Genomic DNA, 24769 nt, shown 5'->3' with positions numbered 1-24769 from the left:
TTTGGGGTTTGTAGGGTGGTTGAGGGAGTTCACTGGTGTATTTTCGGGGTTTGTAGGGTGGTTGAGGGAGTTCACTGGGGCATTTTTCGGGTTTGTAGGGTGGGTGAGGGAGTTCACTGGGGGTTGTGAGGGGAATGTTTACATTATCACGTGTCTGAAAAATACACCCGTTGTTTGCAAGAAAATCAATGGCTGGAAATACTTCATTTTGTGCATGTACATTTAATGTGTGATGGTGTACAGTGGCAACTTCAAACAAAACAAGTGTGCATGTCCACATGCAGCCAGTGTGTCACTGGCACATTACTTTCATGGTCCCTGCGTTTCAGACGTATTCGTGGATTAGTGCTTGGCGTACAGCATGGCCATCCCGTGCATCACGTACTGGCAGGGGGGCTCCTTCGCCTCCGTCTCCATCCCCTTCATCCTCACCCGGCCCATGCATGTCAATGTCCGGTGGCGGTGGTACATTCCACCGGACGCCCATGTTGTGCAGCATGACACAGGCCATGGTGATCTTTGCCACCTTCTCAGGCCTATATAGGAGTGCCCCACCAGACCTGCTTAGGCAGCGGAACCGCGCCTTCAACAGGCCAAAGGTCTGCTCAATCAAAACACGTTTACGAGTGTGCACACAATTGTACTCCTCTTCATGCCTGTTCTGCGGGTTCCGCACAGGGGTAAGTAGCCACGGCCTCAAGGGATATCCTCCATCACCTGCAAACAGATACAAATAGGTGTGTGTCACTCTGAACTGCCACCTTCAGGGAGCACAGTCATGGCAGTAGCTATTTGGTGTGGGCATGCACATGTCCCTGTACGTATACAAAATAGTTACCTAGATGCTATGTATACTGTAATGAGGTGTGGTACACTGGATGGGGTTTAATAGATGATGCAGGGTGTAATCATGCATGCTGAGGCAGATGTGCTGTGGTAGTGCGACAATGTTTCGCCTCCAATTCATGCTGCATTTTATTCACTATGCATGGTCACACTAGCCACATTGCCACAGTTGCCGTCCTGTTCAGTCATGCATTGCTTTCTATCACCATGGTTGCCTGGTTGTGCCTCTTACTTGTTGTCATCCATATGCATTATTTGTGATATGTGGCCCAGTGATGTGTCATGTTCCGTTTGGCTGGTTCAGGTCTGGAGTGTTTAGCTCTGCATGCATTCTCCACTCACTGGCTATTGCCACCCAGGTGCACTATTCCCCCCCCCCCTTTCCCACGTAGGTGCATTGTCCCCCCCTTTCCCACCCAGGTGCACTATTTCCCCCCGTTTCCCACCCAGGTGCAGTAGCCGCCCCCCCCCTTCTCCACCCGCACACATCAGTACCCCACAGCACAGCCATGGGACAGTTGTGCAACTCACCAAGCAGCCAGGCACGTGGTCCAGCATGTCGCTTCATGTAACAGGATAGCATGGAGTTGCGCAGTACCATGGCATCATGTGTGGATCCAGGAAATCGGGCGCAGCAATGGGTGATGATCTTGCTGGAGTCACATACCATTTGCACATTGATGGAGTGGTATAGCTTGCAATTGCGGTACACTGCCTCTATGGCATGGGGGACTACCAATTCCACATGGGTGCAGTCGAGGGCACCAACACAATTGGGCATGCCTGCCAGTGCATGGAGCATACTTTGGTTTTGGCTATCTCCTGGGCAGTCCGTGGCAGGGATATGTGGGTGCTTGCGTGCTTCAGGAGGGCATCCAGCACTTGGTTCAGCATGCGTGAAAATAGTGGTAGTGAAATGCCATGCAGCTGGCCCACTGTGTGTTGGTAGGTGCCTGTGGCCAGGAAGTGTAGCACAGACACTACCTTTAGTAGTGGGGGGATGGCAGTGCGTATTTCTATGTGGCTGGCAATGTCGTTCTGTATCATGTCCACTATGGTGGTGATGGTGTCATGGTCCAACCGGTACAGGGTGTGGATCTGCTCAGGGGTTAGGTTAAATGGGCTGGGTCTGGTGCGAGGGATTGGTGGCTGCCTACGAGGCACTGGTGGCTGCCTACGAGGCACTGGTGGCTGCGCTGTAGTAATTGCTGGGCCTGTCTCACCCTCCTTCTCCTCCTGCGTCTCCTCTGTGCTGCCTGTTGTTGTTGCTGCTGTAGTAGTTGTTGTTGTTGCTGTTGTTGCTGTAGTTGTAGCAGTATAGGCATGTCCTCCAGCGCCATGATTGCAACAGCTAGTGGTAGCATTTTGGTGTAGGAAGGGGTGTGGTGTGTAGGTGTGCTCAGTTTATACTGGCCCAGCCTCCATTGACTCCACCTGTGGGGATTGTGTGCACCTGTGGCAGCTGCCTTGTATCCTGATTGCTATTTGCGGGTGGTCCGCGATGCCTGTATGGCCGGCATCGTGCAGCCCGTGATTACCGGTTTTGCGATGCCGGTATTTGCATGTCTATGTAGGTTGAGATTCCCCCTTATTACCGGCATGCTGGTATTTGCTCCCTGAAGGGGCGCGTTTACGCGCCTATGTCGCTATTAGCGGCACCGTTATTTAGGGTGCCGCTAATACCGGGTTTGCGGGTTGGAATGCAATGGAGCGGTAAATGATGCCGGTATTACCATACCGGCATCGTTTTTGCCTTACCGGCAACCTCGTAATGAAGCCCCATGAGTTTCTGGGGGAAGGAGAGGAAAGGCAGAGTACCTCTGAGGAGGTGCAGTAGGAAGTTTGACTTTTTAGAGACATCAGAGATGTGAGCAGAGAAGGAAAGTGTGGCGTCAAAGATGACCCCATGGTTCTTAGCCTCGCAGGTGGGTGTAGGAGGAGGGCCAAGGGAGGCCGGCCAGAGAGTCAGGGGAAAGGATGGTGAAGGTGTGCAGATGAGGAGGATCTCCGTCTTGCTTGCATTTAGACAAAGATCATTGGCGTCACACCAATCTTGAATGGCAGTTAGGCAATCAGAGATGAGGGAGGGAGAGGAGGTGGCCTGAAAATGAGTTGAGTGTCGTGAGCGTAGCACTGGAAATTTGAGCAGAACATGGCAATGCAGTGGGCAAGAGTTGACAGGTATTGGATTGAAAAGCCAGGGCGAGAGGTTAGACCCCTGGGAACACCACAGGTAGAGAGGAAGATAGATTATAGGAAGGACCCAAGTTGGACCTGGGAGGGTCGATCAGAGAGGAAAGAGGTTCTTCAGTCCAGAGACTGATCAGTGATACCCAGGTTATCATGGAGATGGTTTTGCAGGATGGTATGGTTGACCGTGTCAAAGGCAGAAGAGAGATAGATAGAGTAGGATGAGGACAGAGGGAATGTTAGTCAAGGTTGGAGAGCAGATCTTCACGGATGTTCAGGAAGCAGTTTCTGTGCTTCTGGCAGCTCTGAAGCCAGACTGGTGGTCACGGAGACAGCCAACAGAATTGGAATGAAGGTTAAGCCGAGAGATGGCTAGATTTTTCAGGAGTTTTCCCAGAAAGGGAGTAATGGAAATTGGGCGATGGTTAGCCAGACAAGAAGGATGTGGGCTTCTTGAGAAGAGGATGCACAAGGGAGTGCTTCAGAGGGGAGGGGAAGGATCCTGAGGCAAAGTCGGTGGTTACAAAAATCAGCTAGACTTGTCTAGCAACCTCATCAGGGGAGAAAAGAGGAAAGGACGAGAAGTAAGGTGGGGGGTGGCTGAAGGAGGGTCAGCAAGCACAGACGGAGAGGGGAGAGGAAGAGTAGGGGTGAAGAGGGTGGACAGGATGTCCTGGGTTTTTGTGATAAAGTGAGAGGCAAGGGCATTGCAAAGAGCCTGAGAGGCAACAGGATGGTTAGAGACTGCAGCAGTGTTGGCTTGCTCCATGCAGATTTTAAAGAGTTTGGCCATTTGATATTTACTGCAAACAAAGAAGTTGTGAATAAAAGTTTCAAACTATTCTTGTAAATGCTACTCGCCCTTCATAAAATCTACCCGACTATGCAAGTGGGCAAAAAGACTTTGCGAGCCATAGATAAGTCTGTTAAATGTAAAAGGTTAGCTGCATGAATGGATACAAATAAATAGATATGATCAAAAAGGCTCTGAAAACAGTTTGGCCAGTTGTCTCCCAGAGGGGGTAATATATATTACAATCAAATAATAAAATCATAAGCATAATGCAAAGTGAGCTCTGGAGGCTAACTACAGTGTTGAAAGGGGCCCCTAGGTTCCCTCGCGTTATGGAAACAAGGCAAATCACCACACACGATAGATACACCAGACACGAGGTTGTATTCCCAAAAGCTAGGGTTTATTGCAAAGTAAATAGTCTGTTGGCCAACTTGGTCTCACGCCCCGCGACGTGTATCTCTAGACCTCGAGGGACGCAAGAGAGTGAATTACGTACATCAGTTACATATATATAAAATGCACATCATACAATCAGCTGTGACATGTTTAACACCGCCCTTTATTGGGTTTCTTTGAACTCCGTGTGATGATGGACAGTTTTGACGAATATGACACCTTCAAATATCTATTCTAGCAACAATATGCAATTCTGCAAGTGTAGAGACATTCTTCTTTGTTGAACAGAACATTGTGTTTCTGTTCTTGTAACCGAGCTACATATGGGGGAAGAGTCACATTCCAGACCTTGCTATCTGTGAGTTGCTAGTCGTGTCCTGGTAGCTGACACGCTCTACAGGGCTTAAAAAAGGGGGGCCGTAAGAAGAGCATAATTCAAGCCTCTAGCTGCCTTATTCTAGCATTTTCTACCATATAACGAGACTGGCTGGCAGCTGTGCAATTATTAAATGCACCGCGGCTCTCCTTCAAGGCTACATCTGGGAGGGAGCTGGGCATTCCTCTCTGGGTTTCCCACGTTGTGTTTCATCGAACTCCTTCTTAGCCTCGCGGCCTTGCCCTTTCACGTTCAGACAACAATGTTAACAGTCGAGCAGAATAAGCTGAATTTGCAATGAAAGAAGCTGTGAAGCAGTTTGAACAGAAAGCAATGAGCAATTGTTAGAGAGAAAAATGGCGATCCTTGCTACATCAACTTGGCCGCTCATTGGTCAAGCTTAGAAATCTGTATTTATATTGTTCTGCACATGAGACGATTGGCCTTCAGCCACCAAAATACGTTTGCCGTTAATGTTTGGAGGTGTTCAATTTTCTAGACCGACAAACCCTCCTTTTGGCCGTATGCCAAGCGTCTCATTCATTCATTGTATCCTCCTCTGATGACGAGGTGTCTGAAATACCTGTATCTGAATTTTGCATGCTATTGGCAGTATCATCTTTGTCATCAATATCTATAGCCATTAATTCTTTCACTGTTTGCATTTAATTGGTGTCTCGGTCATTCTGGCCATAGGTTTGTTTTCTTTTTGTTATCATATGCATACATCCCTCAGTTATCTCAGTGCAAACTATCGGTAGGCACTGTATGCAACAACAACACGTTATGAATATACCAAACACTACTACCAATATCGCGTTCAACTTCCATCCCCAAGAACGCAGTATTCCCCAAAACCAAGACCCTATTCCCCATCCCCCCTCTCCAGTAGGGAGTTCGGAGCTTAGGAAATGCAATTTCTTTATCGCCTCAAAAACCGTAGGGGAGTAATCATCTACGAAAACACAGCACGCTGATCCCACAATTTTACAAACTCCCCCACGATCAACTAATATTACATCAAGAGCCATTCTATTTTGCAGCGCCATTAACCTAATTCCCTTCTCTTCCAATGTCATGTTGAATAGAATATCTGTTGTGTTTATCGTATCCTTTAGTATTCTCGACAGCCGCCTTATGTTATAGGAGTTTACTATCTGGGACAGAAATGGTACGAAGGATTTTGCTACGTCCATCGTTATCAAGACATCTTCACTACTCCTTCGGGGTCTAGATATAGATAGCCTGGCTATGTCTGCTGTTTCTAAGAGGAACACTCCCGGGAACAGTAGACCTAGGTAACATGTACCTCCCCAATTTCTAGGCAACCATGGATATGCTTTTTCTCTGCATATAAAATAGAAAGGATCACCCACATACACTGGTTCTATTTCCCATTTTAGTACCGCCGTATTCATGCATCCGGTATATGTTCCTACTGAATAGGAGCCTTTCTTTTTCAGACAAAAAGGGACAGTTCTTGGGTTATAATTCACCGTGTAGGAAGGGGGAATTGCATCTTTGTTCCCGTCTGTCCTTACACGAAACGTCATCACAGATGTTTTAACTGACGGGGACAATCTATCTCGTCTATTTTGTCGTGTTATTTTCCGCGTATCCTTAGGCATAGGTTCTGGGCTTATTACTCGAGCTTTATGGAATATGGAACAACCAACAGGCCTCATAATTATTTCCTCAAACTCATTCATGTTTGTTCTATCTAATTGACCCGTACTACTCTTATTCCATTTCCCGTAAAACATTGCACCTAAGGACGCACTGCGTGCAGAACTTAATGGTAATGGTTGTACATACCAGCCTATTCCTTTTCCTGCATGCTGCGGTAAATGGGCGCATACCCAACAATTTTCTTTTTTTTTAGAATTGCATGGGTCATGTTCATAATGAGTAACAGTGTATTGTTCCCATACTCTTCTCTGTCTCTCTTCCATCGGGGGCAATGTATAAGTGATCACCTGGACCAGGCTTTCAGTAGTGGATATATTATCCATCAGTAAGAACATTTCCAATGGGTGTATTGACTCCACATACCATAACACAAAGGCTGTCGTTATTGGTGCTACCACACTCATGAAGCACATCACTACTGTCAAAAGCAGCATACAATTCTTTATACCATGCGTTTTCCCTGATTTTACAGTCTTTATAACTAACTCATTCTCAGCAGCGGTGCAGGAGGAGGCTGGAACCGGTCCCGACATTTTCTTCATCGTCCTTCTTCCTGACAAAGTTCGTCATGGATATCTCTCTTCGTTGTACTTGTTCAGATGTCAATAAGTTCAAAGGAATTGTCACAGTTTAGTCTACCAGCCCTTTATAGCCTGGATTGCTTATTCATTCTAGGCAAGATTTCTGGTCTCTTTTCACACTGCTCAGAGGACTTCTGAACAGTTCTCTATTGCCTTAGTACTATGTGCGTCCAGCTTGTCCGCTCTGGCTCAGGACACATGTACTTTATTATGAACGCACCGAGGAGCCGCGAGTCTTGAATTGTCCGATTTGCACAACTCTCACGCTTCTCTCCTCTGCACCTCTAGTTCCTTCTCCGTCCATGAGCAGAACCAGAGGTTAGCATATACACCAACGAACTGTGGGTCACTTGGTCTTTCGAGGCCGCAAATCATATCGCCTCACTCCTGGTATTGTATGATCCGTGAACAATGCCGGTGAACTTCCAGATTTAGGCTCAGAGTCGGCCTGTGGCGCAATGGCAGGTGCTGGTGTGCGCCGCGGCAGTGATGCTGACTCGGTCTTTGGTTCTGGCACAATAGCATGTGCTGGTGGGCGCCACAGGGTTACACGTTTTATGTCTGTCCGTATTTGCAATGCAGATTTCATGTCGACCAACAGTGATGTTGTTTCTGCTGGACAACGTTGGGGCACTTTTTGCCCTTCCCCTTTTTTGGCAATCTTTTCAGGCTTTGTTTCGAGTTTCACTTCTCGCTCTGGCAAATTTTGTGGTAGTTGACTGGCAGCAGCTTCTTTCGTTTCTGAGACTGTTGTCTCTTTCCGGTCGTCTGGATCAGGCAAGTCTTTCAGTGAAGATGGGATCTTTTTGGCATGGGTGGCATCGATCCATGCCTTCCTCCCATCCACCCGTATTGCCGTCTGAGTTGCCAGTAGAACTTGATAGGGGCCGCGCCACCTGGGTGCTAACAATGTTTTCCTCTCAAAGTTCTTGAGTAGCACCCAGTCTACTGGCTCCAGCGCGTGCCCCGGACCGGTGTATCTTATAGGTAGAGCCTCCTGCACCTGCTGATGAATCAAACGCAATTTCTGCATTAAAAGGCCACAATAAGTACTAAGCACAGGATGTTCTACTTCGCTAAGTAGTTTTGGCTGAGGTGCGCACCAAACATTTGCCGGCCTCCCCATTACAATCTCATACGGGGAGAGCCCAGTTCTAGCCTGCACAGACGTGCGCATGCACAATAGCGCTATGGGTAATGCATCTACCCAACTCAACTTGCTTCCTGCACAAATCTTGCTTATTTTTGTCTTAAGGATCCCATTATGCCTCTCAACAAGGCCTGCCGAACTCGGATTCCTTGAACTGTGAAATCGCTTATCAATCTGAAGACCTGCACAGATCTGTAATATCACTGCGCCCACAAAGTGTGGACCGTTGTCTGACCATAGGACATGGGGCAAGCCAAAACGGGAAAAATATTCTTTAAGCATTACTTTTGCCGTGCTCATTGCCGTGCAGTCTTTTAAGGGATATGCCCCCACACACTTGCTGAATGCACAGATCACCACTAAGACATACTTTAAGTTTTGGCACCTCTCCATCTCTATGAAATCAAAATGGATTACCTCAAACGGCATAGAGGGTGGGCCAAAACTGCCTGTCGGAGTCACTGTTCCCTTGCCTACATTGTGTTGTAAACACGTAATGCAGTTCTGCACCAACCTCTCTGCATTCTTCTTTATGTTCACATTCTTCCATACCGTGGATAAGTGCTGTATCATTTTTTTTGCACAGATGTGGGTAGGGCTATGCGCCATTGTGACCATTGCAGTTACATAAGAATTTGGCAACATCCAGTTTTTTGTTACCTTGTCCACCCAGCAACCCTCCAAATCTAACTCAGCAGAGCCCTCAGCCCAACCTTGGATCTCATCGGCCGTGGCTTCGGCCTGCATTTCTTTGACAGTGGCAATTCCATCTTCTACCATACAGGGTACTTCCTCAGTCTGGACTGTCATCATTGTATTATTCAAATCAGTGTCAGTTTGTTTCGCAAATCCTGTCTGCAAATGCGTTTCCCTCTCCTACTTTACATGTTACTTTTTTGTGTGCCTCGCATTTCACTATTGCTAGGCGTTTTGGATACGTAAGTGCAGACAACAATCGTACAATCAAAGGGCCATGTTGAATCCTGGCCCCATGTGATGTTAAGAAACCCCTCTCAGCCCAGAGTCGACCAAAGTTATGAACCACCCCAAATGCATACTGACTATCAGTATATATGTTCATGTTCAAATTTTCAGAAAGCTCGCAGGCTCTGATCAATGCTATTATTTCTGCGGCTTGTGCCGAGTTGTAGGGGATTCTTTTGCTATCTACAACGCTCTCTAGGGTAGTGATAGCGTACGCGGCAGTTGATGTGCCATCAGGTAGTTTAAAACAAGAGCCGTCACAAAATAACTCTCCATCTGGCTCCTTTTGCAGGGTGTTACTTAAATCAACTCTCCCCTTTGTTTCTTCCTCAGTGACCAATAAGCAATCATGGGGTGGTGATTCGTTGTCACCAATTTCTTCTATGGGCAGTGGCATTAATTCTGCAGGATTCAAAGCGCTACACCTCATAATTTGTATATGGGGCGTGAACAGGATAATCTCATATTTTGTTAGTCTAGCAGAGGTGAGGTGTTGCGTCTGCGTCCTATTTAATAGAACGTCTATGGCATGTGGCACCATCAGAATTAAAGTATGCCCCAATACCATCCCTTCCGTTTGTTTCACTGACGCAGCAGCCGCCACGACAGATCGCAAACATCGTGGTAGTGCGCGCACTACAGAGTCCAGCGCAGAAGAAAAATAGCCGCACGGCCTATTTCTTCCACCTTGTTCCTGTGTCAAAATCGCCAATGCACATCCTTCACTTTCACACACAAACAATCTAAAAACCTTCTCATAATTTGGTGTGCCCAAAACTGGCGCAGAACACAATGCAGTTTTCAATTGATCAAACTCTCTCTGACATTCCTCATCCCACTGCAAAGGCATAACCGCACCCTTCTTAGTCAAATTCACCATTGGCTTCACAATCAACGCAAAATTACCGATCCATTGTCGGCAATACGTAGCCATGCCAATTATGGCTCTGACTCCTTTTTGTGTCTTTGGAATAGGCATACAAGAAATACTTTCAATGCGCTCTGGCGTTAGCCTTCTCCCTTCTTTCGAAAGTAGGTAGCCCAAATAAGCCACCTCCTTTCGATTATATTGGAATTTCTTCAAACTAGCTTTATGGCCATGTGCCGCTAGGTGTGACAATAGTAATACAGTGCTTTCTTTACAAATCTCCTCTGTGTCAGCAGCTAACAACAGATCGTCTATGTACTGTAAGAGTACGCAACCCACTGGAAATTCTAACATGTCTAGCTGCTCTTTTAGTGCTCTACTGTAAATACTCAGACTTTCCGTGTATCCTTGTGGAATGTGCGTGAATGTAAATGATCGTCCTCATAATGTGAACGCGAACCTATATCTACTGTCCTTGTCCACCGGAATGCTAAAGAAAGCATTTTTTAGATCAATTACACTAAAGTATTCTGCTGAGCCAGGTATCATTGTCAATATTGTAGTGACGTCTGGGACCAAAGGAAATTGAGGGTCTACTACGTTGTTCAGCGCGTGCAAATCAATTATAAAACGGTATGGTACTGCATTGCCTCCCTTCTTATAAACGGGGAGAATCAGACTGTTACATGTACTGCCTGTAATTTCTTCAATTACTCCTAATTTCACCAAATCTGAAACAATGCATGCATTTCAATCCTTTCTCACCGTCAGCAGAAATCTTGTACTGGGGAATTCGCGGCAGTGTAACACCTTCCTTCAAAATGATCTTTACTGGCTCTATTTTCAAGCATCCCACATCATTGTCATGCGTCACCCATATGCAAGTTGGCACTTTACTTAACTCTCCAGGCAAAGTTTCAGACATGAATTCTGACACAGGGGCATCTTGTGGCCAAATCGTCAGAAACACCCCGTCTGACGTGCAATGTATAATCGCACCTAGTCTTTTCAACAAGTTCAATCCCAACAGGTTCTCCCCCACAATTTTCTGTTAGGAGAAATGGACAATGCTCAGTGAATGGGCCTATCCTAACTGGCACTGGTTGGGACACTGGGTTAATGATTGGTGTACCTGCGAACCCTACGGAAATATTCTTTTGCCCTGTCAGTGGTATATCCGGAACCAAGTGATGGTCCAATGAACACTTATGCGCTCCTGTATCTATAAGGAAGCGGTGCTCCTCATTCCCGACTCTCATTTCTACGTAGGGTCCTCTCTGATTCACGGGAATAGACACTGGTTCCGACCCCTACCCTGGGTTGTCCTGTTGGGGAAATAATACATCATCGGATGTGTAGTCGCTGCTATTACTGTAGTAAGTATTTGGCTGCATATCGAAAATATTTCCCATTCTTCCCTCTATTTCCCACACCCTGGTTCCCATTCTGTTGGTTTTGCTAACCCTGATTCTGGTTAGGGGCACTCTGGTGTTGAGCTTAGTTCTGGTTACCGTCATTATTATTGTGTTGCTGCATGCTATTCCTATTTGGTCCATTCGCTCCTTGGTGCCCTCTGTGCTGTCTTCTCTGGCCAGACCCATTTCTATTCTGCAGATGTGGACATTGCGCTCGCCAGTGTCCTTCCTCCTTACAGTACGCACACTGATTTTGTCCCAATGACCCCCCATGCATATTCAAATTATTCCTCCCCTGTGCGTTCCCTCTCCCCCTATTGTGTCCTGCTACCTGCTGTAGTAGCACCCTCGTCTTCAGATTCACCCTATCCTTCGCCTCTTTCTCCGCGTTCACTCTGTTCTCGTAATACTGGGCCATGTGTAATACTTCGCCCAGCGTTTTCGCTTGCCATGCACTTTCTGACGTCATTATTAGATTTTGAATTGGAAGTATTAACCCTCTCACATATTTATAAACAAATAGCCTTTTCCCCGCTTCTGAGCTCACATCCTGCCCACTGAAATCTGTAAATACTTCCTCGAACCTATTAAAATAGTCTGTTGCTATCTCATCCTTGCCCTGCACACATGCAGTCAGTTTGTCCCATTGGATTCTTCTTTCTGGAATTATTTCCTTCAATTTCCGTATCATGTGTGCTGGTAATTCTGCCATTTGTGCTCCCGGTGTCCCCCCCCAACCGCCTTATTCCTGTCCTCTATTAGCAAATCCGCCCATGTGGCGCCATAGGCCACTGCGTCATCCACCTTCCTTATCTGCTTCCATATGTCTGCTGGGAGGATCACTGGGAATATTAGATCTATATCACCCATGGTAAGCACGGCTGATTGCAGGCAGGACTCTACTTCTTTGTAAAATCCTGCAGGGTTCTTTCTTATGTCGGGAATCGTCTGTTTTATGTTATTCACCTCTTGTCTAGAAAACGGGACATGCACATATTGGGCAGTATAATGGGCTGGCGTTACCTGCGCCACTGCGGTAGCTGTTGCAGAGATCTCTACTTTTGGCACAAAGGTAGGCGGGACCTCTCTCATAGGAAATACCCCACTCACTGTCCCTCCCCCTTATCTCATGTGCAACAATATTCCCAGATCAAGCGATAGGGCTGTTTCTCCTGTCTCTCGCTCAAATGCTCTTCTATATACCGCTATTATTTCCGGTGGACTAGCCTTGTCATTTTTTATATCCTTATCTATTAAATGTTCAGCCATCAATTGCAGTGCTTTTCTTTTCATAGGCATGGTATATTCATCAAATATCTCATGTATCTCCATTGTGGGGATACTAGGGTTCGACATCCATTTTAACGCCTCCCGTATACATACTTTCAATTTGTCACCCCTCTGTACTGACGACATTGAATGTTGTTGCTGTATATATGGCTCTACCGCTTCCTTCCTTTATCTTCTGATATCCTTACCCCTATACCCAGGTGCAGTAAACATTTCAGCATAATCATTATCCAATTCATCTTTAAGCTCAAAAAGTCCATACACATGTTCCCTTACTTCTTCATCTTTTTCTCTACAGCGTGCTAATGCATTCAGATCTAATAATCGCTGCGGTGGTAATTTCCCAATCAACTGTTTCCATCTTTCTACCAAATATTCACCCATGCATTCCAACACTACCTGTCTTTCATTGCTTCTTCGGAAACCATACATCGAGGCCAATGCTGCCGTCCCATCATTCCCGCCTATATACATCTCTGCCTGTTGCTGCAATTCCACCTTTCTTTCTTTGCTGATCGCACTGCGAGTTACCCTTGTGCATCCACCTTGTTCTGTCCCGCCTCTCGCCCCTGTGGTCTCAAATTCAACCCCTGGAGGGACGGACGGTACCGAGTCTGTGTCTAGAGCGGGAGGTGCAGATGGGACAACAGGAACGGGAAGTGTCTGCCGTGGGCTTGGCTGGCCAATAGGCAGTACTACGTGCGCTGTGTGTGGCTGTGGGAGGGCTTGAGCTACGGAAGGGAGGGTTTGGGCTGGAGGGGGGATCTGAACAAAAGTTACTGGCGTGCTCGTGCTCGCCTCTGGTCTTGGCCCTCGTTTTGTGTTTAACATATTTTTAATCAAATCATCTGCTATATGCAGTTCTCGTTGTGGGTATATTTTTTCCACGCTCAATTGCTCACGTCTACCTGCCCTCCTTAAACTCTCTGTCCACTCCTCCTCTTCCTTCTCTTCTGCTAACTCATCTTTCGATTTATGTCTGCGCGCATGCTTCTCTCTACTTCTAAAACGGAGCATTGCTTCCCTCCTCCAGTCCTTAATAGTATCAAATGCTCCGGAACACGCTTGCTTTCTTTTCAACACCCTTTCCAGGTTATCTATTCTTGCCATCTCAAAACTACCGTTAATCGGCCACTGATGGTCCTGTTGCTTTCTGGTTTGCCTATGCCAAGTCTCACAGAATATTATCGCTCCCACACCATATTTTGCATACATGGCATACACCGGCGTTCCCCCAGGTGGTGCAATTTGGCCACTCTCCAAAGATTGTCTACCGCAGCGGAAAAGCCCAGCTAGGGTGGACAATACCCCAGGCATGTTTCAACCTTCCCCTTGGCTAATCAACCTTACTCTGGGCGTTTGATTTTGCAAAGTCAACTCTCAACCAATATCAGGGTTATTTCGAATCGGGGAATGACTCACCTGATCAATTTGCCCTCGAGGACACAATTCGTCCGTATACAGACGCAACAAATGACGTTGTGTCTGCGTTCCTTGGCTTCTGCCTCGTTTTGGGACCCTCGCCTCCTTGTCCTCTGGCCCGGTACGTCGATCAGGGATCAGATGTGTGCAGATCTGCAAAGGAATCTCTCATCGCTTCTACAGGGCGCCCGAACACCTCTTGATCCCGGCTCGATCGCCCCGTCCTCGTCGTACTCCGCCTTTACTCTATTACAACGTACACGATGGAACAAGTGGGGGAGGGTCCCTATTCGGGCGCCATCTTGAAAGGGGCCCCTAGGGGTCCCTCGCATTATGGAAACAAGGCAAATCACCACACACGATAGATACGCCAGTCACGAGGTTGTATTCCCAAAAGCTAGGGTTTATTGCAAAGCAAATAGTCTCAGTTGGCCAACTCGGTCTCACGCCCCGCGACGTGTATCTAGACCTCGAGGGACGCAAGAGAGTGAATTACGTACATCAGTTACATATATACAAAATGCACATCATACAATCAGCTGTGACATGTTTAACACCGCCCTTTATTTGGTTTCTTTGAACTCAGTGTGCTGATGGACAGTTTTGACGAATATGACACCTTCAAATATCTAGTCTAGCAACAATATGCAATTCTGCAAGTGTAGAGACATTCTTCTTTGTTGAACAGAACATCGTGCTTCTGTTCTTGTAACCGAGCTACATACGGGGGAAGAGTCACATTCCAGACCTTGCTATCTGTGAGTTGTTATTCGTGTCCTGGGAGCCGACATGCTCTACAGGGCTTAAAAAAGGGAGGCCGTAAGAAGAGCATAATTCAAGCCTCTAGCTGCCTTATTCTAACATTTTCTACCATATAACGAGACTGGCTGGCAGCTGTGCAATGATTAAATGCAACGCAGCTCTCCTTCAAGGTTACATCTAGGAGGGAGCTGGGCATTCCTCTCTGGACTGCCCACGTTGTGTTTCATCGAACTCCTTCTTAGCCTTGCGGCCTTGCCCTTTCACGTTCAGACAACAATGTTAACAGTCGAGCAGAATTTGCAAGGAAAGAAGCTGCGAAGCAGTTTGAACAGAAAGCAATGAGCAATTGTTAGAGAGCAAAATGGCGATCCTTGCTACATCAAAATGGCCGCTCATTGGTCAAGCTAAGAAATCTGTATTTCTATCGTTCTGACCCTGAGACGATTGGCCTTCGGCCACCAAAATACTTTTGCCGTTAATGTTAAGAGGTGTTCAATTTTCTAGACCGACAGTGTTTGGTATTGAAGTAGATCTGTAGATGTACAGACTTGATGGAACTACTGATCACTACGCTGCATAAGCCATCTAGTTTGCTTTGTGTATTCATTATGTAAGAGGCAAGAAAGAGACTAAGCAGAGTGGATTTGGTAGCAGGTAGAGAACTGGGGAAACTAGGTGGAATATTGTAGTTTGTGATCATCACACTTTCAGGGTACCTGGTATAAAGCAACCGGGTGATAATATAGAATGTCACAGAGTATGTGTTCACTCATGGGTTGAGCACCAGTTGCAAGAGGTATGGAACCTGCAGATTACAGAACAAGGTTCTCTCCCCCCTCATATTTGCTACCAAAAATATTATGTGTTCCAAAATGCTTTTTGTTATGCGAACCCTGCCCTGGCCATAGGCAGGTCGATTTCCCCCCCCCCCTCTCCTCCTGTTTCCACAATCCACTACTTGTTATATTTCTCCACCCTGTCACGGTACAGTGGCAGGACCTTATACATATGTTCTATTGGTGATACCCCCCCATACTAGTGACGTCTAATTCTTAATAACCCTGCATCTGCATAGCCCCTCTAACACGCCGCGCACAATGCAGCTGGCTTGTAACAACAAAGACAAAAGAATCAACCCCCCACCCTTCTCTCTCACCCACCCATACACACATACACCGCTTGGACTGGGCGGCACCACGCCACACCATGACTCACACAATTACTGCCCCTTCTAGGGCTGTCTCTTCACAACTACAACAAACTAAACCAACGTGCTGTACTAACAACCGCTACTTATTCCAGGCCTACTACTTATATGAGACGCATGCTTTGTGGTTCCATAGACTTCCTTTAAATACTATTCAGCCTTGTGGTACCACCTTCCCTCCCCATCTGAGGAGTGACTTCCTGCCTTACCTCTGCCTTACCCCATAATGCCTTACCTTATAATACTTATACCGAACCACACAAACACTAATTCAATAATAACCCTACCCTCAGCCATGTTACATCAATGACCTTGCTTGCCACGTGCTCACACCTTTCACGCTTCCCCATGCACCTGTTCCCTACTTGCTATCTCTTACAAGAGTCTACTCACATGTGTGTGTGCTCACCCAAACTCCTCTGTCACAGGGTTCCAACACCGGCCTGCACTCTTCTTGGAGCCACGCCCCCTTACAAAGGGCAAAGGGAACTTTTCTTACAATGGCATCTACTAAACCACTCAGAACACGTGTTATTTTGGGGGCCGGTCGCTGTAGGCCAGCGCGGCTCATTCTGGAGAAGCAGCCTGGAAGCCTTTGCAGGTACGGGGGTGCTGGGACGCCCCTGAACGCTCACACCAGAACAAATACAACCCCCTAGGTAAGAAAGGCCCAAGTCGATCTTGTAAGGATTACAAGTTTAATCTCATGCACAAATGAGGGCAACAGCAAAGAACTCTGCTGCAAAGAACGTTCTGCCAAAGAAAGGAACAAACAGAAACGTATAAAACAAAACATTGTCACAAGCGACACAGTACATATGGTAAACGCCTGTGCGGATGATTGGATGGACCCTATACAGGTGCTGACTTTATCCATACGGGATGGAGGTTTATTGGCCCCAGCCTAGTCTGTCTGTCTTCCATCATGTTGGCACTGTGGGGCTCATCTTCTCACGTTGAAGGTCATACAACAAATGAACTATACTTTTACTATACAGCTTGTTTATCACTCATACTGTGCACTTGGCAGGCTTCAAAACAGACAGACGGGAGGTTCCAGGGCACTCTAACTTCACACACACATTTCACTCACTCCCTCTCTGACATCCGACTCCAAGGTCTCTGCCATCATTTTGAACTTTAATGTATCCCTCCCAGCATGTTGCAATACAAATCACATGATTGTCGCTTCAACGACGTATCCCGTCCACCTTCTTCGAACATTTCAAGACTTGTTACTTTGGGGTTGGTGGTCAAAGGTCCCCTGGTGTCATGGAATTCAGGGATCTTAGGGTTCAGTTAGTTATATGGGCTATAACTCGTGGCCATTCGGGACAGTGCCGGGTCACGTTTTGGCCAAAGTGAGCGAACACGCATACCAGTCGCCGGCCTCTGATCACAGCCTTGTGGGGCGCATTCCTTTTGGGTGAAATACACATCTTTGCAACACTTTCAAGGACAATGAATAAATAGTGCGGAGGGTGGGGGTGCGAACTGTCCTCGTCGGAGCTCAGGCATGGCTGGTGATATCTGTAGCCTCGTGAATTTGGGCCTAGTGCATGTACTACCACCTTTACTTCAATCCTTCTCTTCTACCTATGATTATTAATATCTACGCAACATAGCGATGCCTGCTACCTTTTGTGAAATATTTGTAAGGAACTAAGGGTTGGTCACCCTAAGTTACCTGGGGGCAACCAGACGTGGTCTCCCTGCTCACTGTACTCAGAGAGGCACAGCTTCACCTCACTGATGAGCCCCAACAAGGCTGAAACACGTGTATGGGGTTGCTGTCGGTACTCTTGTTCAGAGAGGAATTGCCATAGCATTTCGGTGCTGGACTGCCCATGTGGGTGGGACAAAGACTGATATGCAAATAGTTATTTCCCATCTGTGAAAGGTACAGTGAGCAAAAAGCGTGTGCTGCAAACTGTCATCTCAGAACAGGTTATCACGCCATGTTCTTTATGGAGAGGAGCGCCTGCTACCTTTTGTGCAACATAGCGATGCCGCCCTCACCTTGGGCCACACCGTATGAGCACACTATAATTGATTACATTAGCCTAAGGTCCTGCTCAACGGGAAGGCATCCCTTTCACTGTCCCCCCAACACAGTGCCTTGAATGCATCTCACCTTACTTTAAAGCGCCTGGGGTCGGGGGATGCAGGGCTGCCCCTTTCCCAGCATAATCCCAAACAGCCTTGACCGACTGATAGGTATATGTCCTATCAATTGGTTTATTAATGGATTGCCCATGGTGTGTAGGACGTCTAAGACATGCGCATGTAAATATGAAGAAAAATACCAGCAGCCAGTATATAAAATCTGTAAAACAATGTTATACACCGGGGATTACTATATGCACATATTCATTAAGGAAAAAATGTTATGAGTAAGTTTGCACAGACATACATGTAGATATGAGAGAAGCATCCTTCTTTTTGAAAGTATGTACGTAAATGTTAAACATGCTCTGGCGATATTCTGTGACATCTTGCAGTTACACACTATGTGAGCAGGAGACCATTAGGGTGTGCATCACTGAGAAGTGAAAGGGTAGCGCACAATAGTATGCTCCTGTAACATTGATTGGGCCCGGCTATTTTGGCTGTTTTTCCAGCTATTCACGTAGCGATGTATGGGTCTCATTAAACCACATCCCTCTCCCCTTTCCACCCTCACCCTCCCAGTTTGGATTGGAGGGCTGGAGTCCGAACGTGACTGAAACCAAAACAAAAAATGTATTTTTAAAATTCATTTCAAATTGCAACACACAATTATTTACTTGTCTGTTGCCAAATTCAGAGATATATCCGAAGAGTTTTATAGCAGCCTGGCTCTGGAACACTTCACAGGCCGTTGACTAGTGCATTGTCACGATACCTACCATTAAAACATGGCCGCCAGGAATGACTGTGCTCCCTGCGGTTGCATGGCAATGCTTATAATCAACACAGGGAGACACGCATGGAATCTTCTGACCACAGCAATGAGCTCCAGCAGATCGGTACCAACTTTGAGTCTGATGTGTGTGGTTAATTCACAGCTCTAGGGTTTAGAGCATTGTTGGTCCGCAGCACCCTTCCACACTCGGCTCCCTGCACTGATAGCTTGCACTTGACCGGTACTTCCACCGCCGTCCATATGGATCAGGTGTTTTCCCCTACACTACAATAAAGGAGGACTCTCTGAGAATTAGCACGAGGAGAGAGGAGTTTCTTCACCCCTTGAAAGTGGATGAATACAGTTAATATGAGACTAATAGGTAGACCATGGTGCCCAGTTGTTTTTCCACCATGTGTCTTTTCAGCACCAGGCTAATAGGAAAGGGGCACTGCAGTGTTAATGCCATGACCGCCTTTCATGGTAAGTGGGAACATTGAGAGTTTTTGGTACATGCCCTGTCCAGATATTTTGTCCCCTGACAACTACCATTGAGTGGCCTAACAGATATATACTGGCATTCGTCATTTCACAGATGGAGTCCACCACATGACGCTAGGAACCTCACTAAGAGAGAACTTTCTGAGTCTGACACTAAGACAACAACAGGTAAATTCCTCCATCTATAGTATGCTAGACCGGTACCGTAGACCCTTACCCAGGCTGAGGCGGTAATTGACATATTCAGTTATTTGCTTTCAGACAATACCCGTTGGCCCTGGATACTGAGTTACATCCACCCAACTATACATGCTTGAGTATGCACGTACGGTATGTGTCCCATTGTAGGTTTAATAATACCTTTTTATTGAAATTTGAAAGAAATCTGTTTATACACCCCATTTTAATTATCAGACATCCATATGTTTTTTTGTTTAGAGCACAGACAAGGAACACAGGAACTGCTCCTGAGGCTGAAACACCTTTGTGTCGACAATCCAAGAATATGAGCAGCGTTAACTGTAAACTACTGCACTTGTTTGACTAACCTGACATAGAGATTCAGCCTACCCCATTCAAGTGTTAGGCAGTAGAAATGTGATTTGTTCACTCCATATTTTAGTCCCTACCGTATTTACATGCTATGTATTTCACAATGTCGCTAGTTTTTTAGTTTTTGTGAACGTTTCACTGTATGTTGCCATTTCGAAATAATGAACGTGCACTGTTCCATACAGACATGTCTTGACATAAATTGAATGTGAATCACCTAGAGAATAATTCAAGGGGTCTATAATATATTCGGAATAGCCTTGTCTATTTGTTTGTTTACACGACTGACATGTGGGCCATTTCCCAGACCTCAGTGACCACATTGTGTTAATCATAGCTGTGGGCTAGTGGTTCACACTTGTATTGATTATGTGCCAAGGCATGATGTGGGAATGGTCAATGGGTCACAGGGTTCTTGATTTCTGTGTTAATCCTTTCCATGATATTGAGGGCACCTTACTCTATCCATTTAACTCTGTGTCCATAAGTGTTTTTAAGAGAAGTTCAGGATTTCATAAGCTGAAAAGTGTCTTTTTTTCATTTTTTTTATTTAAAACCAGGAATATGTATTTACCACTTATGGAACACTAAACCTGTTTTTTCTTTTCGTTCAAACAGGGCAACAAAGCAGAAACCATGGAAAACAGTGAAATGATTTTAAAAGAAGTTGGGTCTTGGAAAGTTTTTCTTGCTCATGGCAGTCACTCCCAGCCTCAAGCCTCTTACTATTGGACAAATATTTCCCAGACTCTGAAGAAATTTCACTAAAAAAAGGGCAATCATTAATGATTTTGTAGGAAACATCTGGTTCCTATGTCCAGTCAAATAAAGTTTATTTAGGTAAGACATAGCATAAAAAACACAACAAATTACATCGTAATATCCATAAAAAATGTAACAAATACAATCATCATAAAAGCTTCCCAAGAAAATATGAGAGAATATGAATGAACAGTGGAGATGGAAATGGCTGCTACTTTGAAAACTCTGTCGGTTGTTAAACACTTATCTGTTCTACTGTTTATTGGTTTCTGTATCCTACCAGTCATCTTTAGCGCCAAGATGCTTCGGCGAGTGCGCGCTTAACAAAAGTAATTAACATAACAAATAGAGGCAGTGCATTTTCATGCATTGCACCACATTCAGTATGAAAAAGGCGCTCAACACCAGCCTTGGACTTGATGCTTCAGAATCCATGGCACCCCTACTGTGGTGCTAGTCGGTAGCAGTTGATGTTCCAGTGGCAGCTGGCAGTAATTAAAGCCTAAAAAACAGGACTGCCAGGCTAGAAACTACGTTCTTGACATGGAAAGATTGCAAGCACAAGCTTTCTTTTATTTTCAGACTTACCTGCTCTGGCCGAGGATTGGGGTTCTTTCTTGACTTTCATGTGTGCAACACTGCACCTGACCTGGTGAGACTAACGGAGAGATTCAGATCATTATGTACATATTTTGAATTGGGCAAGGAGTTCCTTACACAGAAATCACTTATTTAACAAATAGCACCCTCATAATGGAGTTATCCTTTGAATTTTCTGAATGTGAAGCAAGTTTCAATGAAACAGGTTATTTATGCCAACATCAGAGATGTCACACCAAAGAGAAAGAGCAAAAACATTTTGAATGCTGCAAGGCCTCTACAGAAACAAATAATCTACTGATAAATCAGAGAAATCACACTGCAGGGGAACCATACCCATGTTCTGAATGTGATGAGGCTTTCAAGCAAAAGGGTGAACTATTGAGTCATCAGAGGAATCACCCTGTGGAGAAACCGTACTCATGTTCTGAATGTGATAAGTCTTTCAAGAACAGGGCTAATCTATTGCGACATCAAAGAAATCACCCTGGGGAGAAACCATACTCATGTTCTGAATGTGATCAGTCTTTCAAGCAAAATTATCACCTTGTCATTCATCAGAGAAACCACACTGGGGTGAAACCATACTCATGTTCTGAATGTGGCAAGTCTTTCAAACAAAGGGGTGCACTTGTCATACACCAGAGAAATCACACTGGGGAGAAACCATATACATGTGGTGAATGTGGTAAGTCTTTCAAAGAAAAGTGTGCACTCGTCATACATCATCGAACTCACACTGGGTTGAAATCATATTCGTGTTCTGAATGTGATATGGCTTTCAATCAAAGGGGTGCACTTGTCATACACCAGAGAATTCACACTGGGGAGAAACCATACTCATGTTCTGAATGTGGCAAGTCTTTCAAACAAAGGGGTGCACTTGTCATACATCATCGAACTCACACTGGGGAGAAACCATACTCCTGTTCTGAATGTGAGAAGGCTTTCACGCGAAAGAAAAATCTATTGAGTCATCAGAGAAATCACACCGGGGAGAAACCATATTCGTGTTCTGAATGTGGTAAATCTTTCAAAGAAAAGCGTGCACTTGTCATACATCAGAGAACTCACACTGGGGAGAAACCATACTCATGTTCTGAATGCGATAAGGCTTTCAAGCAAAAGGGTGAACTATTGAGTCATCAGAGAAATCACACTGGTGAGAAACCATACTCATGTTCTGAATGTGGTAACGCTTTCAAGAGAAATTATCAACTTGTCATACATCAGAAAACTCACACTGGGGTAAATCTTTACTCATGTTCAGAATGTGATAAGGCTTTCAAGCAAAAGAGTGAACTATTGATTCATCAGAGAAATCACACTGGGGAGAAACCATACTCATGTTCTGAATGTGATAAGGCTTTCAAGCGAAATGATAAACTTGTCATTCATCAGAGAACTCACACTGGGGTGAAACCATACTCATGTTCTGAATGTGATAAGGCTTTCAAGCAAAATGATCAACTTGTCATACATCAGAGAAATCACACAGGGGTGAAACCATACTCATGTTCTGAATGTGGTAAGTCCTTCAAACAAAAGGGTACACTTGTCATACATCAGAGAACTCACACTGGTATGAAGACATACCCATGTTCTGAATGTGCTAAGGCTTTCAAGCAAAAGAGTGAACTATTGAGCCATCAGAGAAATCACACAATGGAGTTCCATTACAAAGAAATCATTTATTTAAAAAAACCCTCATAATGGAGTTCCCCTTTGAATTGTCTGGATGTGAAGCAACTTTCCATGAAACAGGGTATTTATGGCAACATCAGAGATGTCACACTGAAGAGAAAGAGCTCAACGTTTTGAGTGGTACAAGGCCTCTACAGAAACAAATAATGTGATAAGGCTTTCAAGCAAAAGAGTGGACTATTGAGTCATCCGAGGAATTGCAATGGGGAGAAACCATACTCATGTTCTGAATGTGATAAGGCTTTCAAGCAAAAGAGTGGACTATTGAGTCATCAGAGGAATCGCACTGGGGTGAAACCATACTCCATGTGATAAGTCTTACAAGCGAAATGATCACCTTGTCATGCATCAGATAAGTCACACTGGGATGAAACCATATTCATGTTCTGAATGTGATGAGGCTTTCATTAAGAGGAGTAATCTTTTGAGACATCAGAGAAATAACACTGGGGTGAAACCATACTCCTGTTCTAAATGGGATAAGGCTTTCAAGCAAAAGAGTGAACTATTGAGTCATCAGAGAAATCGCTCTGGGCAGGAACCATATATATTTCCTCAATGCTGGGGAGGACAGCTCAGCTGCAATGTGCTCGCCTTGGAAGCAAGATAACACAGAGCAACACAGTTTCGATCCTTGGTCCACGTTTAGAAACCTCTGTGTATTCAGCATGTTATAAATAACCTAACATATATCAATGCAATAAGACTTTCAAGCATAATGGTGAACTTGTGAGGCATCAGAGAACTCACACTGGGGTGAGACCATGCTCATGTTCTGAACGTGATAAGTCTTTAAACAAAAATGGGTACACTTGTTATACATCAGAGAACTCACACTGGGATGAAGGCATACCCGTGCACTGAATGTGATAAGACTTTCCAAGGGAAATGGTAAACTTTTCAACTCACACTGGGGAGAAACCATAGTCATGTTCTGAATGTGATACGTCTTTCAAACAAAAGGGTGCACTTGTCATACATCAGAGAAATCACAATAAGAAGAAACCATATACATGTTCTGAATGCGATGAGGCTTTCTTGGTGAAGAGTCATCTTTTGAGACATCAGAGAAATCATACTGGGGTGACACCATAAGCATGTTCTGAATGCAAAAAGTCTTTCACGCAAAAAGGTTAAATAGGGCTGCACCAGAGAAATTGCTCTTCCATGTTCTATATATGATAAAGCTTTCAAGCGTAATGAGAAACTTGTGATGCATCAGAGAAATTACACTAGGGGTTTCAAGCAAAATCCTGACCTATTCCTACATCACAAAAAATTCCCACGGAGTGAAGCCATATACTTGTTCTAAACAAAGACTTTCAAGGAAATCTGTGAACTGTGGCGAAATGGGGATTTCATGAAAGGTGTTGACAAATGGACAACTCGGATGCCCAAAACATCCACAACTTACAATGTCTCCTGCACTGGGCCCAGGCTGTTTTTGGAGAGTAATGTTACTAAACCTTATTATCAGACAGGCAGCTTTTTGAAGTATGATTTATGTATAGAATAAAAGGAAAGTGTTTTGTTTTTCAGTTTACCCTGTTGTAAGGTCTTTGGTAGAAGTTCAATAATCTTTATGTTTTACGAGTAATTGATAACTCACCAATGACGTGATTTCTAAAAATGTGTATTAAACAGAGCATATTATCTCACAACAGTTCATGATTGAGGAAAGACTAAAACAGAAGCAAACCTACATGTGCATAGGTTTCACACTTCATGTATATCCTCAGAGTGGGGTTGAGCGGTAGAATATATTACATTGTGCACACTACTATTGATCTTACA

The 24769-nt window shown here is 45.1% G+C and overlaps 1 protein-coding gene across 1 annotated transcript in view; it reads left to right on the top strand.

Annotated features, from left to right (window-relative positions):
• The window catches only part of LOC138452935 (zinc finger protein 84-like), a 52776-nt gene extending 28258 nt beyond the window's left edge, over window positions 1–24518 (top strand). Inside the window, exon 2 of the mRNA XM_069605297.1 lies at window positions 20528–24518. Coding sequence (XP_069461398.1) covers window positions 21425–22984 — 1560 coding nt within the window. The 5' untranslated portion in view covers window positions 20528–21424 and the 3' untranslated portion in view covers window positions 22985–24518. The remainder of the gene's footprint in view (window positions 1–20527) is intronic.
• The last annotated feature ends 251 nt before the right edge of the window (window positions 24519–24769 follow it).

This window comes from Ambystoma mexicanum, chromosome 4p, assembly GCF_040938575.1.
Source record: "Ambystoma mexicanum isolate Mex_15411 chromosome 4p, UKY_AmexF1_1, whole genome shotgun sequence".
In the NCBI taxonomy this organism is placed as follows: Eukaryota; Metazoa; Chordata; class Amphibia; order Caudata; family Ambystomatidae; genus Ambystoma; species Ambystoma mexicanum.
This window is presented reverse-complemented; position numbering and strand designations above follow the sequence as displayed.